The 14,320-nt window shown below is 40.9% G+C and overlaps 1 protein-coding gene across 7 annotated transcripts in view; it reads left to right on the forward strand.

Annotated features, from left to right (window-relative positions):
* Window positions 1-9,443, forward strand: part of trak1a (trafficking protein, kinesin binding 1a) — a 45,649-nt gene extending 36,206 nt beyond the window's left edge. For 5 of the 7 annotated variants that reach the window (XM_020091356.2, XM_020091354.2, XM_069538012.1 and 2 more), the window contains 3 exons: window positions 872-1,354; window positions 3,112-3,214; window positions 5,341-9,443. In XM_020091356.2, the coding sequence (XP_019946915.2) occupies window positions 872-1,354; window positions 3,112-3,214; window positions 5,341-6,400 (1,646 nt within the window). In that variant the 3' untranslated portion in view covers window positions 6,401-9,443. Of the gene's footprint in view, window positions 1-871; window positions 1,355-3,111; window positions 3,215-3,423; window positions 3,560-5,340 lie in introns of all 7 variants that reach the window. The other 2 variants (XR_011245977.1, XM_069538014.1) reach the window with 2 other exon arrangements.
* Window positions 9,444-14,320: the final 4,877 nt, after the last annotated feature.

Genomic DNA, 14,320 nt, shown 5'->3' on the forward strand with positions numbered 1-14,320 from the left:
CTGTTTTCTTTCTGTTGACAGTTTCTTGAATAAAATCATACTAATTTTCTCATCTTTCCTTTTCTCCTTTCTTTTGTGTTGCTGTACTCACATCTCTGAAAGAATCTATGCGCATGACATGAGAAAACAACCACTGAAACCAGTTTACTCAATGCATCATACACTTCAGCATATCTACTGTAGAATGACATCATCGCCACACTGTGTGCATGTGTGTGAGCATGTCTCTACTATCAGCTTCCCTGTGTATGTTTCTGTTTTCATACAGTTACCAGCTGAACTTCATGTTCATCTATTGTAACACATTTAAACATAGCAGTGACATTTACAGTCAATATGACTACTTACAGTGTAGTGATCCTCTATGTTCAGCATATGACACTGTTATAAGATAAGCGGTTTAATGCAGTGAACTGAGACATTATCCAGTTCACTGAAGCAGTGTATGATAGTCGTCTCCCTTCCCCTGATATCACGCACTGTGTGTAAGTCATTCCGTTCAGCATTAACAATTTAAAGAAGAATAGCAATGTGTGCCACAGCTACTTATTTAATCATAAATTGAGTTGTAATAATTTATATTGGTGTAATGAACACACTGCTCTCACTGTGGATTAAACACAGTTACCCTTTGAGCAGAGGAACACTAAATGTCAGACTAAAAGATTTCAAAGGTGAATTTAGTCAAATGGTCATTTGCAATTAAAATCACAATCTGTGAATACGTACTTTGTGTAATGTTTTTGGTATTTATTGACAAACTAGTATAAATGACTTAGAACCATGTCAATTTGATTTGCTGTACTTGTGGTTGAGAGCAGCTTAACATAAATTTGGATAAAATCCACTTCCTCTCTCTCTATTGTTCCAGGCTCCGCCACACTCCATGCATGGCAGCAGCTGGCTCAACCCCACATGGGCGCTCTGCTGGACGATCGGCCTGGTGTGGTCACGAAGGGCTTCCGCACTTTAGCACACGAGCAGGGACAGGAAGACAGGTGGGAGCTGGACCAACCGGAGGAGGACGAGGTCCTGTGTGACTCCTTTCTTGACTTGTCAGAAGAAAGGGCCGCTCCTTTGGATCTGCCGTGCTTTACCTCTACTCCCTCCAACTGCTGCAACAAAACTAGCGACATCGCTGACAATAGCCAATTAGAAACATTGCACGGTGAAATGCGTGGGGCGAAAGAAGCGTTTCAAGGAAAAGACAGACACTTTGGAGCCATGCCCCTTTCTTTATCCAGCCTCTCCCCTTCCTCCTCTCCTCTCCCCTCTTCTTCTGAGATGATGAATGGGCACGTGGTCCTCAAGGAGCTCCAGGCCTTACAGCCTCCCACAGTGGATCGCATGCCTGGTGAGGGAGCCTTTTAGCTGGGGTCACACAGCACTGCATCCAACCCCCCAACCCCATTACCCTGGAGCATGGGGATAAAGGGGAGGGGGGGTTAAATAGGAGGGGTGGGAGGGTGAGGGAAGACATTCATTGGACATTTCACTTTCCCAATGTGACGTCCCTTCCTGCACGATTTCGCTCATGTGTACACCCACCAACACCCACCCGTCCCACCGGCAGACTGTGTGTGTGTGCAGACATCGAACCCCATCAAAACTGAGTACTTGTTATTTTTTTCTTTATTTAACTTCAACTCACGTCCTCCTCAGCTTCCTCCATACTTTCTTTCTCTTCCACACGTTGCTTTATTTCAACCAATCACATTCATTTTTCAGTCTTTCAACCATATCTTGCCAATTCCTGAAGATTCTCTTAAAACACCACTTCTCTCAGTGGTGACCTGCCGCAGACATTGTTTTTTAAGGTTCTTGCATAATTTGTTGAAATCACAATTAGAAGATAGGACATTATTACTAGGATGATTTATTATTTTCTTCGGAGTCACAACTCACACTAAAACACCAGTGGACCACTGACAAGTGCATGGATGCAGAAATATCATGGCTGAGCTCCAGTGTTTGCTGGTGTATGTGCATGTGGCTGTATCAGGTGTTAAAAGTGCAGCTGTCCAAGTCACATGAGCACATGACGTCCACAGCTGGTTAATACTAGACTTGACTCAGTGGCCTTGGTGTGGGGTCACCTTCATGCTCACTCTGGGCTGTCCTCATCCAAACCAAGACAAACACAAAAGAAACAATTGACTCACTACAATTCACAGAAATTGTGGTTGATTCTCTTCTCCAGAGAGAATTATTACTTGTATATCTAAATTTAAATGTAGAGCATACACCTCCGCAAAGGCCCAACAGTCCCCTTATGAATCCACATTTAAATTCACTACATCTCGATTTTTATTTTTAATCTGCACCAAATTGTACCCGGTCATAAATACCAGTCCCCTAAACATGCCTGATTTTTCCTAATCAAGATCCATTCATTATAATTATAATAATAATAATTCACACCAAAATGTATCTTCCCTGACCCATAGCACATCCTTCCACCAAGTTTCATGGTAATCCATCCAGTAGCTTTTCAGTAATCTTGTTAACTACAACTAATAGACAAACAAACATATGGAGTCCACACATCAGCAACATCAACATCATTCAAAAACAGTACATGTCACATGTACTGTTTTAAACAAACATGCAAACCAAATGCACATACAACAGCAAATACCCAAGAGAAAACAACAGCAAAGAAAGAAAGAAACAAATCCATTAACACATTATTACACAAAAAGGAGTTGTACATAATTTAACACTTAGTTCCAAGGGATTGACAAACTACCCAAAATCCGAGTAAACAAGTTAGACTGATGACTGAAGGCTGACGACAGGCTGCCAGATTTTCTGAAAAAGTTCTTCTCACAACATTTCTATTCTGCCAAATAATGGAGGTGAATCTTTACTGACTCTGATGTTTTAGATAGATGTTTTTGGAGCGATACAAACTCAGAGGTTCAAGCTGTGCACACCTCAACACTGCTTCACTGTCAGTAATTTAGTCGCTGGGGCTTTTTTCTTGGGGCTGATGTTGCGGCTGGTTATTTTTCCTCCTCTTTGTTTCGTGCAGTGTTGTTTGGTTTCCTTTTTTCTGAAAACTAACAGCCTTTCCTTGTGCTCTCCTTCCAACCTTCTCCTCAACTTCAGTTAATTTCCCAGGGAAGTGTATGTCCCACACTAGCTCCACCTACACCTTCACCACCTGCAGGATTCTCCACCCCTCTGATCAGCTGACCTCAGTGTCCCCAAGGTAAAAAAAACATTTCACAACCATTGTACTCTGTTATACTGTTTTGCTCCTGGTGTGTATGGCTGATGTTTGAAGGTGTAGTGAAGTACTTTGAACACATGATGGCAGCAAGCTATTTTTCACACACCCCCAAACCCTCTTTGTTTTTTGATGCCCCAGCAACTGGCTCATATGCTTTAATGTCCCTACTGTCTGATTGGCCCTGGCAGGTCATGTGATGAGGAAGACGAAGTGGAGTTGTATCACTTGGTTGTGATGGCCGGAGTAGAGCAGAACCCTTGAGTGCACACATTGGTGTGCACCTGGGTGAGGAAATGCTTGGGAGTGCGTTAGTAGAGATAGTGGGTGTGTATAAAACAAAGCTCTAACACGCAGGACAGTCGCAGAAGTGTGGACCTACACATCTAATATTAACTATCACTGATCAAATTGTCAGGGTTTGAGTGTGGATGTTCATTCTTGACCTTTGCAAACTGCATCTGTTGCAAACAAAGTAAAAAGGTGGCCTTGAACTTTAAAGCATATTTAATGGTCTTCATTCAGCAAACGAAGCTGGATCAGGTGTCATCACATGACTTTAATGTGGGGGTGTGCCCAGGTAATCACACGTGGTCATATTCGGGACAGATTGTTGTCCCTGGGTGCCAGAAGTGGGGCTGCAGCACCCTTAGTTGTTAGGGAATGCAACTACAAAGCAAAAGGTAACTTTAAAATGGAATCATTAGAAATAGGCCTTATACCACAGCCCTCTCAGCATCTCTGCCCCAGGTAAACTCTATTTCAGAGATTCAGCGCCAAACACAAGCAAATTCCCACTTTTGACACCGGTCTCCACAACAGCAGTGGGGAACACAACATCCCTGACACTGTGAGATAATAGTGTGTGAACCATAGTCCAAAGCCTGTCAGGGCATCACTTGGGAGGAAGTCAGTGGCTTGGAGACGGACAAAAGGCAGGAGAGAGATGAGGGTTATTCAAAAACAATCAAACAAGACAAAGGCTAACTTGTTGTCAGGTGTCTGAAGGACAAGGTGAAGGTCATGTGATGACTCCTGAGCTGCACTGACTGGATGAAAACTATGAGGTGGAGTTGAAAGCTCTGTAAACCGGGAGTGGATCTTACAAAACTTACTGTGTGGTAAAGCAACACTATGCAACTTGTTTTAACCCAAAAAATACTACTACTACTTCTACTAATGATAAGAAGAAGAAGAAGAACTTAATTGTATAGCACCTTTCAAAACAAAGCTGCAAAGTGCTGTGCAAAATCAAATGTAAACATCAATGTTAATATAAAAACAACACATTTTGAAAAATTGTGTAAATTCATGTGAAAATGTAAAGAAGACAGACTCCTTATAAACTACATTCACTGGTTTTGATATAGCAGCTTTGAAATGTGTTCGATGTTATACTGACTAAGGGTCAGGGAGTAATAGGGAGACCAGTGCACTCTTTCATTCCCAATTTTTGTACAATGTAACTAGTGCAAGAGTAATGCAGAACTGTAAATCAGTTAATCAAACTTGAAGTTATTAAAACTAGAGTTTATCTCCAATATTTGGCCAGGAAACTTAAAATATCAGGTATTTGTTACAGCAGCAGCACCACTAGTTCAGGAAGCCAGGGATCATGGGTAATATCCACCGCTCAGTTGTGTTTCAGTCCTGTGAGTGAGACTACACAGGTTAACAGACTGATATGATTAGGGGGGCGAAGTTTTCATGTCGAGAAAAACCAAGCCTTAGAATTAGTCCCCACATGGGGCTGTGGAGGGCGCTGTTGCTGTAACTTGTCTAATGTGGTCCTCAGTAAAAGATAACTCCCAGTGGTATTTGGCTGCGCTGAAGAATTAAATGAGATCTGTACTAATCTTCACACAGAAACCTTTTATAGTGGTGATGTGAGTGTGATGTGTAAATTGTGTTCTTGCATGTTTTGATGATTGAAAGCCAACACCTGATAATTGATGTGCATCTGTGTCTGTCCCTGCCCCCACATTGTTTCTCATTTTCTTTGCATCCTATGTCCCCTCCGTCCTTTTCTCCTCCTTTCTTTCACATTTCCTCTTCCCTCCTTTATCCCTCCATCACCCCCTTCTCTGTGGTCACTCCTCCATCTTCAGCCCAGCTATATCTTGTTACAGCAGCACTCGTGGCAGCACCCCTACTTCCTCCTCTTCTCCTATACCCTTCTCTGCCCCATCTACACCCTCCTACACCCCCTGCTGTACTCCACGGCGCCTCTCCCTGTCTCTCTCCTTGGCTGAGTCCTCCACCAACCTGAGGGACTCCACCAAGACCACCAGCACCTCTCTCGGCCTCGTGCGCCTCCTACTGGAGCATGGGATCTCTGCATCGGTGTATAACCCCCAGAGCTGGGACAGAGGATTGGTTTCCAGCGGAGCTTCGACACCCGATGGAAGAGCGCAGACGCAGAAGTTCACGGATGCACCAGGGGAGGCTGATGTCAGACAGATGAGGAAACGCCCAGACACCCTTCGCCTCCAGCCCTCCACCCCACCCAACTCCCCTCGCTCCAAATCGGCCGCCCCCACCACCACTTGCCCGGTTTTCCTGTTCAGTCCTTCCACTGATGACCATCCGTTCTATGACACCTTCCTCGCCTCTAAACCAGCTCGTACCATTCTGAGGGAAGTGCTGGCTGAGATGGAGAGGGAGCGAGGGGACCAGACAGATGACGAGAGCCAAACTGAGATGCTGAACCTACGCCTTGTGGACAAACTGAAAAGTTTCCGCACCCTTACAGCAGCAGCCTCATCTGGGAATGCTCTTATAGCTCCCTTTGGCTCCACTGGCCTGGGGAACAGCGCTCTGGGTGGGGGGCTCCCGGGACTGAACGCAGGACTGAGGAGGAATCGAAGCTATCCTGCCATGGTGGGGGCAAGTATGGCTATGAAGGACCCGGGAGGTCCCCCCAGCACAGAGATACTTATACCACACACAATGCAAACCCCAAATACACGATACTCGGCGCACAAACAAGAAACGGACAAAATACAAGAAACGGGCGAAATACAAACAAATCACACGCTGGTCTCAAAGCCCATACACATACCACAGACACTACACGCCCTGGAGACAGTCACACCACAGACAATAATACAGAGACACAGCAGGCCGACAAGCAATGACCGACACAGTGATGATGAAACTGTGACATAAATAGGCAATATTCAGTGTAATTACACATATTACTACACACAAACTCACAAGTTCATGACATGACTACACACACACACAAATAAACAAATATCAGACATCCTCCACAGTCCACTCACACACTCAACTAAACAAGTAGTCATCATTGATAAATCTGCTAATCAGATCACATTACAACTGATTGTTTCAAACCATAGACTCTACATAAAGATGGACGACATGACTTCTCCCCAAAAGTGAAGCCAAAGTGTCTCGATTGCCACCTGGTCGCTGGCTGCTGGCCGACTCCTCCATGTTAGTGGGTGGGACGTAAACCAAAAAGTCAAAGTTAAACATATTTTTTATCAAAAACTCGTTTGTCATTTTAAATAATTCTTCACAGTGATGTTTGATCAAGTGTTCATTCTAGTAATTTTGGTTTGAATTAGTTATTTCATGCCATAAAAACGTCAATTCCCCGATCGCTACTGCGCAGCCTCTGGCTCCAAATGTGCTAAATGGCAGCGTTTGTGATTGTGATATTTTCGCTTCATTTCCGGACAGTGGGAGGAAGTGGAGACGTATCGTCCATCTTTATTTACACTCTCTGATCCACATAAACAGTGAAATGGTGATGAATGAACCAGTAGTGGCTGAAACTGTTGCACTGTGTTATACTCATAATGTAAGGATAATGATGATGCAGTATGTTGCCTTCCTGTGGTCTTTGTACTTACATATATAGTTTATACAATATATTGTGTTATATATATATATATATATATATATATAGTATAATATTAAAGACCCAATCTAGTGAAAATACAAAATAGCTCTTTTCCCTCTTCAACCTTAATGAGTCCACTTTTGGAATAAAGGCAGCAAAATATATTTTAAATGTACTGTACTGACCGAATATAAGATTGTTTATTCATTGAGTTAATTCCATGACTACACAATTACACATCAAATCATGTGTGGTATGTAGGCCCAATGAGTCTTTCTATAACTTATCTAAAAAGAGAAAAAGGACAAACAACAAACATGATGTTTTTTTGTGTTTGTCTTTTGAATTAAAAAAGAAATCTGGTCTTTATAAAATCCTTCATCCCAGAGTTCAGTCTATGATACAAGCTGAGAGGTTTGTCTCAACATCAACCAAAGATGAATCAGAAAATCTCCTAAAAACATTTTCATCTTATATTTGCGCCACTATGGTATTTTGAAGCCTTTATTTTTTTGTGTCTATTGAAGTTATAAAATCACATACAGTGGTTAGAGATTAATTTCTACCAGCAACTCAATTTTTTCTCTCCACGAGTATGTGATATTTAGTTTGGGAAAAACTAAAATCTCGATTGGGGCTTTAATGTGACTGAATGCTCATATGTGCCTAAAAAGCGCTAACATACTTATTCTCATTGAAATATGAGTCTGCATACGTTTTAATTGATTAATTTTAATATTTGCCTCTTGTTAGATGATGTGCTGTTAAGGAAGTGAATGAGGATAATTTTTGCAAATTAATTTATGATGTCTAAACTTGCTGAGGGAGCTGCACACTCGTACCCTCATTTATGTTATGCTATTACTTTCGGGATCTTTTTTCTCTCAGTGAGTTTTGGCGAAGCTTTTCCCCTTCGTTTAGAAACCATACAAACATGTAGCACACAAACTGAATACAGATCCAGTTGATAAAACTTATCTTTTTCGTTTCCCATTTTGGGGCATCACCTGTCTTTGTATGCTAATCTAGTCTGTGTATAGACCAAGTTTGAGGAGGATGTAAATGGAAGGACATGGACTCAAAGATGCCAATAGAGCAAAATACTGAAGGGATCTGAAAGATCAGGAAGTAAACTCTGCTGCAGCCTGAACTGTAACTCAAAGCCAAAGTTACACCCAACATAAAAAGTGGGTTTGCAACAGATTTCCATCATAGATTCCCTTCATTTCCATACTGCTTGTGTATGCAATCATGCATTCATTTTGTCAACCTGTATGGGTGAAATGTAAAGCACTATTGTAAGCATCGGGAGACGTGTATTTTTCTGAATGTAACTGTAGGAAGAGTGATTTGAAGTATGGATTTAAGAACAAGATATTTTATCAAATTCTGTTGCTGAGAGGGAATGTTTGGTCCAGTTCCTGTGTCCACCCTCAGGATCATCCATCAGACATTTTTGAAACTTGTTTGGAATGAGATAAAAATATATATATATATTTTATTAACCCATTAACATCACATAACCACACAGAGACACCTCTGTCCAGGTGAAGCGATTCCTTGTACCCTCAGGCACTCAGCCGGTCCTGTGGGCGGACACTGGGACACTGAGACACTGGCTGCTTGTCTGGCTGGATGAAAGGACGAATGGCTGGTGCTCACGCTGGCAGTGATCTGTTCAAATCCTTAATGATGAAGGGATTCAAGTTGCAATTTTATCTTGTGTGAGATTAGCGCAAATGAAAAATATATTTATTAAAAACTTGAATTGTTAGTGGCACACATATTATTGAATATCTATTTTCAACTGTGTCTGTCACATTTTGACTCATTTTTGATTGGACAGTTTTTGTTATTATTGTTACATGTTAAATATTCAGTTACATTTCCTTCATAACAGCTGAACATTTGGGAGAAAAATACATCAGACAACAATTGACAGTATTTAACAATGATATAGTGCTAATACAGACGCGACGAGGAGTGTGTGCCGTTTGTGTGTCACTTGAATCATCTGAATGTAAGTTATTACAAAATGTAATCCTGCTGGTCTTTGTCTACAGTATATTGATTTTTCAGCAGAGAGGGAATCTATGCTTACATTGTAAATGTATGCAACACATTTAGCCATGCTAACTATTGTTTTTATGTAACTAGAGAAATTGAGTTGTTTATTTTGAGTTAAGAGGGAAAGAAACTTTCTGTTCAGGTACTGAAGTGTTCTATTCTACAGAATAAGAAAATAAATACATAAACACTGACTTGTTTTTCAGGGACTGAAGTGTTCTATTCTACAGAACAGATGTACTGTCAACAAGAAAATAAATATATAAACACTGACTTGTTTTCCCTGACTTCTCAGAGAATAATGATTTAACTCTCTAACTTTAAATCAGCTTTGACATGATGTGAAAGTTTTTACTGATGTAAGTCTGGTTCATGGATATTGATTATATGTTCTTTGAGAAGGGGTTTCTTGGTTGTCAACCGTGTCACCCACCTCATCCTTGTTCACCATAATGTACACTAAAGGCTGATTGAGATCAAAGCGAAATCTGATTGGATTGTTTCAACAACCAACAGCCAGCTGATTGGAAGAGGTGGGGAGAGAGAGAGAATTGTGAATGAACCCATGCTAAGCTTCATAAAAACCTAGTTCATGCCAACATGAGTGAACCCTTTGGAATGATATACATGTATTTTCTTGAACTGTGGTCAGAGCTTCATCAAGGCTAAATTATAATGATGAATCCATTCTGCAATCTGCTAGTCAGCATTTACCAAATCTGTCCAGTCAGTGACATAAGACTAGATGTGAGTTATTCTTATAAACAGGAAGTGTCTGCTGATGGGAGCCCTGCCTTGCACAGATGGGATAAGGAGAACACTAATATTTGAATTCATACAACAGGAAAGAGTTGCAAAGTCATCTAACAGAGCTTATATATTTATCAGTCCACAAATTCTCTTTACTGACCAACTGAAAACCAAGGGTGCTTCTTCAGTTAAGACCTATCGTCTCTGGCACAGCCTCATGCCTTGAGCCAGGTATTTAACCTCTGTGTGTCTTCACGCACCCTGAGTTGTTATGTTAAAGATGCAGGTTGTTGAAACCCCGGCCCAAACAATGGGTGTAGTGGGACACCTGAGTGTAAATAACTAACCTTAACCCACCCTGCTATTCTGTGAAAACAATTCAACCTCTCATTAGTTAGTTAGAATGGAACGGGCCTCTTGAGTGAGTGGTGAAACATTTCAAGAAATAAAAGTAAATCCAGTGGCCTTTATATACATACACAATATACAGAATGACTTCAACCAGAGAAAATCCACCTGTTGGAGTGAACCAGTCAGAGGCTGTCAGACCTGAACCCATGGAGATAATGTGGAATGTGAGAAAAAGAGAAGTTTTGGTTCATGTAAAATCTCCATTCATAAATAGTCTAATATAGTGATATGATTATTTCTGTGAATAACTAAGAACACAAGAAGAATTCCAGCTTTGCTCCACAGGGGGGCAGTGTGTCTCAAATAACAAGACTGACAGCTGGTGTAAACACAAACTTCAGCCAGCTCCATAAGCCTGGAAAAGACAGCAAAGACAGCAGCCTCGAAAGATTAAGAAATGCACCCAGTGTTGGTCGAGTAAACCCATACATGCTGGCATCAGAGTGGAGCCATGCAGAACTTTTTCTTCTGCTCTCTCTCGCACGACTTGACACAACTGAGTGTTTCTTCTGTCATTAACGATTCTTAATGGTGCAAAAGAAGTATTATTATTCAGCAGTTTAAGTTTGGAAACTGGCTTCCAATATGTTTTTTGTTTCAATATGTTACTGCTTAGGTAAAACAGATGGGGGAGAGAGAATGTAGGCTGTAACATTATGTGCCAACGTGATTTATCATGATTATCTCTTATTTACTGAGTAACGACCCAGACTCCAAAACTAGAAGTTGTGAAAGTAGAGAGAGAGAGCGAGAGAGAGGACAGGGAGGTGACAATGACGAGAGGGGACAGATGGATGCGCAGAACTGGATGATTGTGAAATGGTTTTCCATGCTTACTTGGACTATCAGGTGTGTGTGTGTTCCCCGAGGGAAATGAGAACATTCTGCAGAGTTGAGTCAGCCAGGACAGAAAAGTAAAGAGATGGAAGAAGAATGAGATGATGGAGGACAGAGAGGAAACTTCATTCCCTGGCATGTCTCAGATAGATTAATGTTGGTCAATCCCATAGTTCTTGTCTCATCTGTTGGATGGTAATCAGATGGAACAAAATGATCAGATGAGAGGACATCATGGGGGGAACATTAACAAAACAAATCACAGAAAAAAAGGTTAATCATCTCCTTGAAGTAAGATACTCAGAACAATTAACGTCAGCTCAGGAGTAAGGTTCACGTCAGAGCTGCAGTGATGACGTCCTCAGGAGGTGAAGACCTCCAGCAATCACCCTTCAAACGGTGACCAAAAGCCGGCCTGAGTAACCAACCGGAACACTGCAACAAACCTCAAATAGAGCTTTTAAAGACTTTATTTCCATTCCTCCATTATCTACAAGCTACAGCTTATCCTTTTCGAGAGTCTCGGGTGGAGCTGGAGGAAATCCCAGATGAGTTGGGCGAGAGGTGGGGCACACAGGGCTCACATTCACATCTACAATCAATTTAGGTTCACCTTACCCACAATCTGTATGTCTCTGGACTGCGGGAGGAAGCCAAAGTACACAGGGAGAACATCCAAACTCCAGAAAGACCCAAAGTACACAGGGAGAACATCCAAACTCCAGAAAGACCCAAAGTACACAGGGAGAACATCCAAACTCCAGAAAGACCCAAAGTCCAAATCAGGATTCAAACTGGGAACCTCCTTGCTATGAGGCGACGGTACCATTGTGCTAGCATTGTCACTGTGAGCATGTAAGCATGTTGATGTTGGTATATAGCAACGTTTTTGTTTCTGCAGGACACTGTACATGTATGATATATGCAACGTTCTTATAAAGATGGCTGTTTATTGTACTATATGAGCTGGGAACATCCAAAAGGGAAGTACGTCTATCTCCATCGCTCACCTCCGCTGTGTTTCCATTTTATAGCTTTTGCATGTCTTTTGCAGTCATTATAACATAATTTTCATTCGTTTTGCATTCAAGCTTCCTGTTGGGCTTGTGGGAGACATCTCAGTCACCAGCTGAGACTCATTTGGTTGAGTGCCAGTATCGGTGGGACCTCGCTGCCACGGCGTCGTCCCCCGACTGCTGCCACTCTCCAAATGTGCAAGATGGTGGCGTTCGTGTCTGTGATATTTTAGCTTCTTTTCTGAAAAGTGGAATGAGGTTCGACTAAGTTTATATACTGTCTATAATGTGTATGCTTTCATTTTATTTTTGGGCTGACTGTTTCTACAGTTACTCATCAAACCTCCAGTTTGACCAGTGCACACATTTCTGTAGAATTTAGAGTCAATTGTAATTTTTTTGAACTAAGCTTTTTGCCTCGGGACATTCACTTCGTTATCACCCATCATCCGCACACAAAGCAGCTGTAGGGTTTAAAGTGCAGCCATTAGAGGTTTCCCAGTTCAGTGTAAACATACAATATGAAACATGTTCTCTGGTCAACAGGAGGTAATAAATCTCTGAGAGTGAACATGTGAGACACACAGGGTTTCTTTGATGATTAAGTGCAAGTGCATGTGTTCGACATAGTAGTAATTGCACGACTGAGAATGAATGTCAGTATACCAAATATATATTACTTGACATTGCTCACCATTACTCTTGTGTATTTGTTTCCTGGCAATCATAAATATATGTTTTTTTCACTCCTTAAGAAACCATGTTTGCAGTATTAAGTTTTCATTAAAACACATTGAAGTTCTATTTTATTTAAGTAGTAGGCTGCCAGACTGTTACCATTACTGCCTATGTATATCTCTATACGATTTTATATTTCTTATATCTCTAGTTTTATATTTTAAGTTTTATTCTTGCACTGTTTTCACTCTTTTTTTTCCATACATGTACACCTGCTGTAGCATAATGTACAGGCTATGTTAGTCTAAAGAAGTACTTTGTATAGTTTCAGTTATTTATCTTTAAATCTTTAATTATTTATTATTTAGGCTCAATTACTTCTCTCACCTCAAATTTTCAATTATCTTATAACCACCCATCTTGTATTTTTAGTATCAATATCACATTGGCACATATTTCTTTACAGTAACAGTCTTTTAGTAGCTCTGGTGGTTAAACTTTCATCTCACTGCAGATTCATTGTACCTATTCTTGACTTATTTTTCATCCATTTAAATTTCTGAATGACAAACAGCCAAAATAAACAGTTGATGTTATTCTAGTATTTATCTGAAGAACATGGGTTTCTATAGATGCAGCTGGTCATTTTAACATTTTGAAGGTGCTTGGGTGAGCGCCTGCAAAAGTAATGAAGTTCCCTTCCTTGCTATTTCCAAAAACAGACAGAATAACAAAGTAATCTCTGCACAGCTTGGCTGGATGTTTATCAGTGTCTTTGGGTTCTTTCAGCCTGACTCACTGAATGCATCATCTGACTCAAGTGACACCAAAAGTCAGGCATTTCAGAAGTTTCATAACTCCACATATACAGTCGAGTTTCAACTATAATGTGCACACAGTTCTACAGCGCTCTCACTGCCTTACTAGGGTTCATCATGTTTCCTTCTTGTATAATATCCCTGGTCACCTCACTCATTTCTTCTGTGTTTGAATGTACAAAGACAATAGTAGCGGGACCTCTTGTTAGTTAACCCCAGAGACCCTCAATCATATTATATTGCTACCATGCAAACATGAATATTTAATACTTATGCTTCAGAAATGTTCCTCTTGATAACATTTTAAAGTTGGTTTCCCCTTCAGTGACTTTAATGAAAATCTTTCACTTTATGGTTGAGTTTGCTCCAAACTTCATGAAACATCTTCAACACACATCACATGAAGGTCTAAGTAATTACCATTGAAGGAGGATACTGACCTGCTTTATATAGTCTTAGCTTTTGTATCAGGATATTTTAATTTTCTGGATAGTGGGAGGATGTGGAGATACGGCATCAATCTCTTTAGACAGTCTATTATATAAACACCTAAACTACTGCCAGTTTTTCTGTGTTAAGCCTATAGACCGTGTATAAAAAGGTAAAGGCCAGGAGAAGACTTGACATGGAAACATCAGCT

Source organism: Paralichthys olivaceus, chromosome 13 (genome assembly GCF_024713975.1).
Source record: "Paralichthys olivaceus isolate ysfri-2021 chromosome 13, ASM2471397v2, whole genome shotgun sequence".
Taxonomy (NCBI): Eukaryota; Metazoa; Chordata; class Actinopteri; order Pleuronectiformes; family Paralichthyidae; genus Paralichthys; species Paralichthys olivaceus.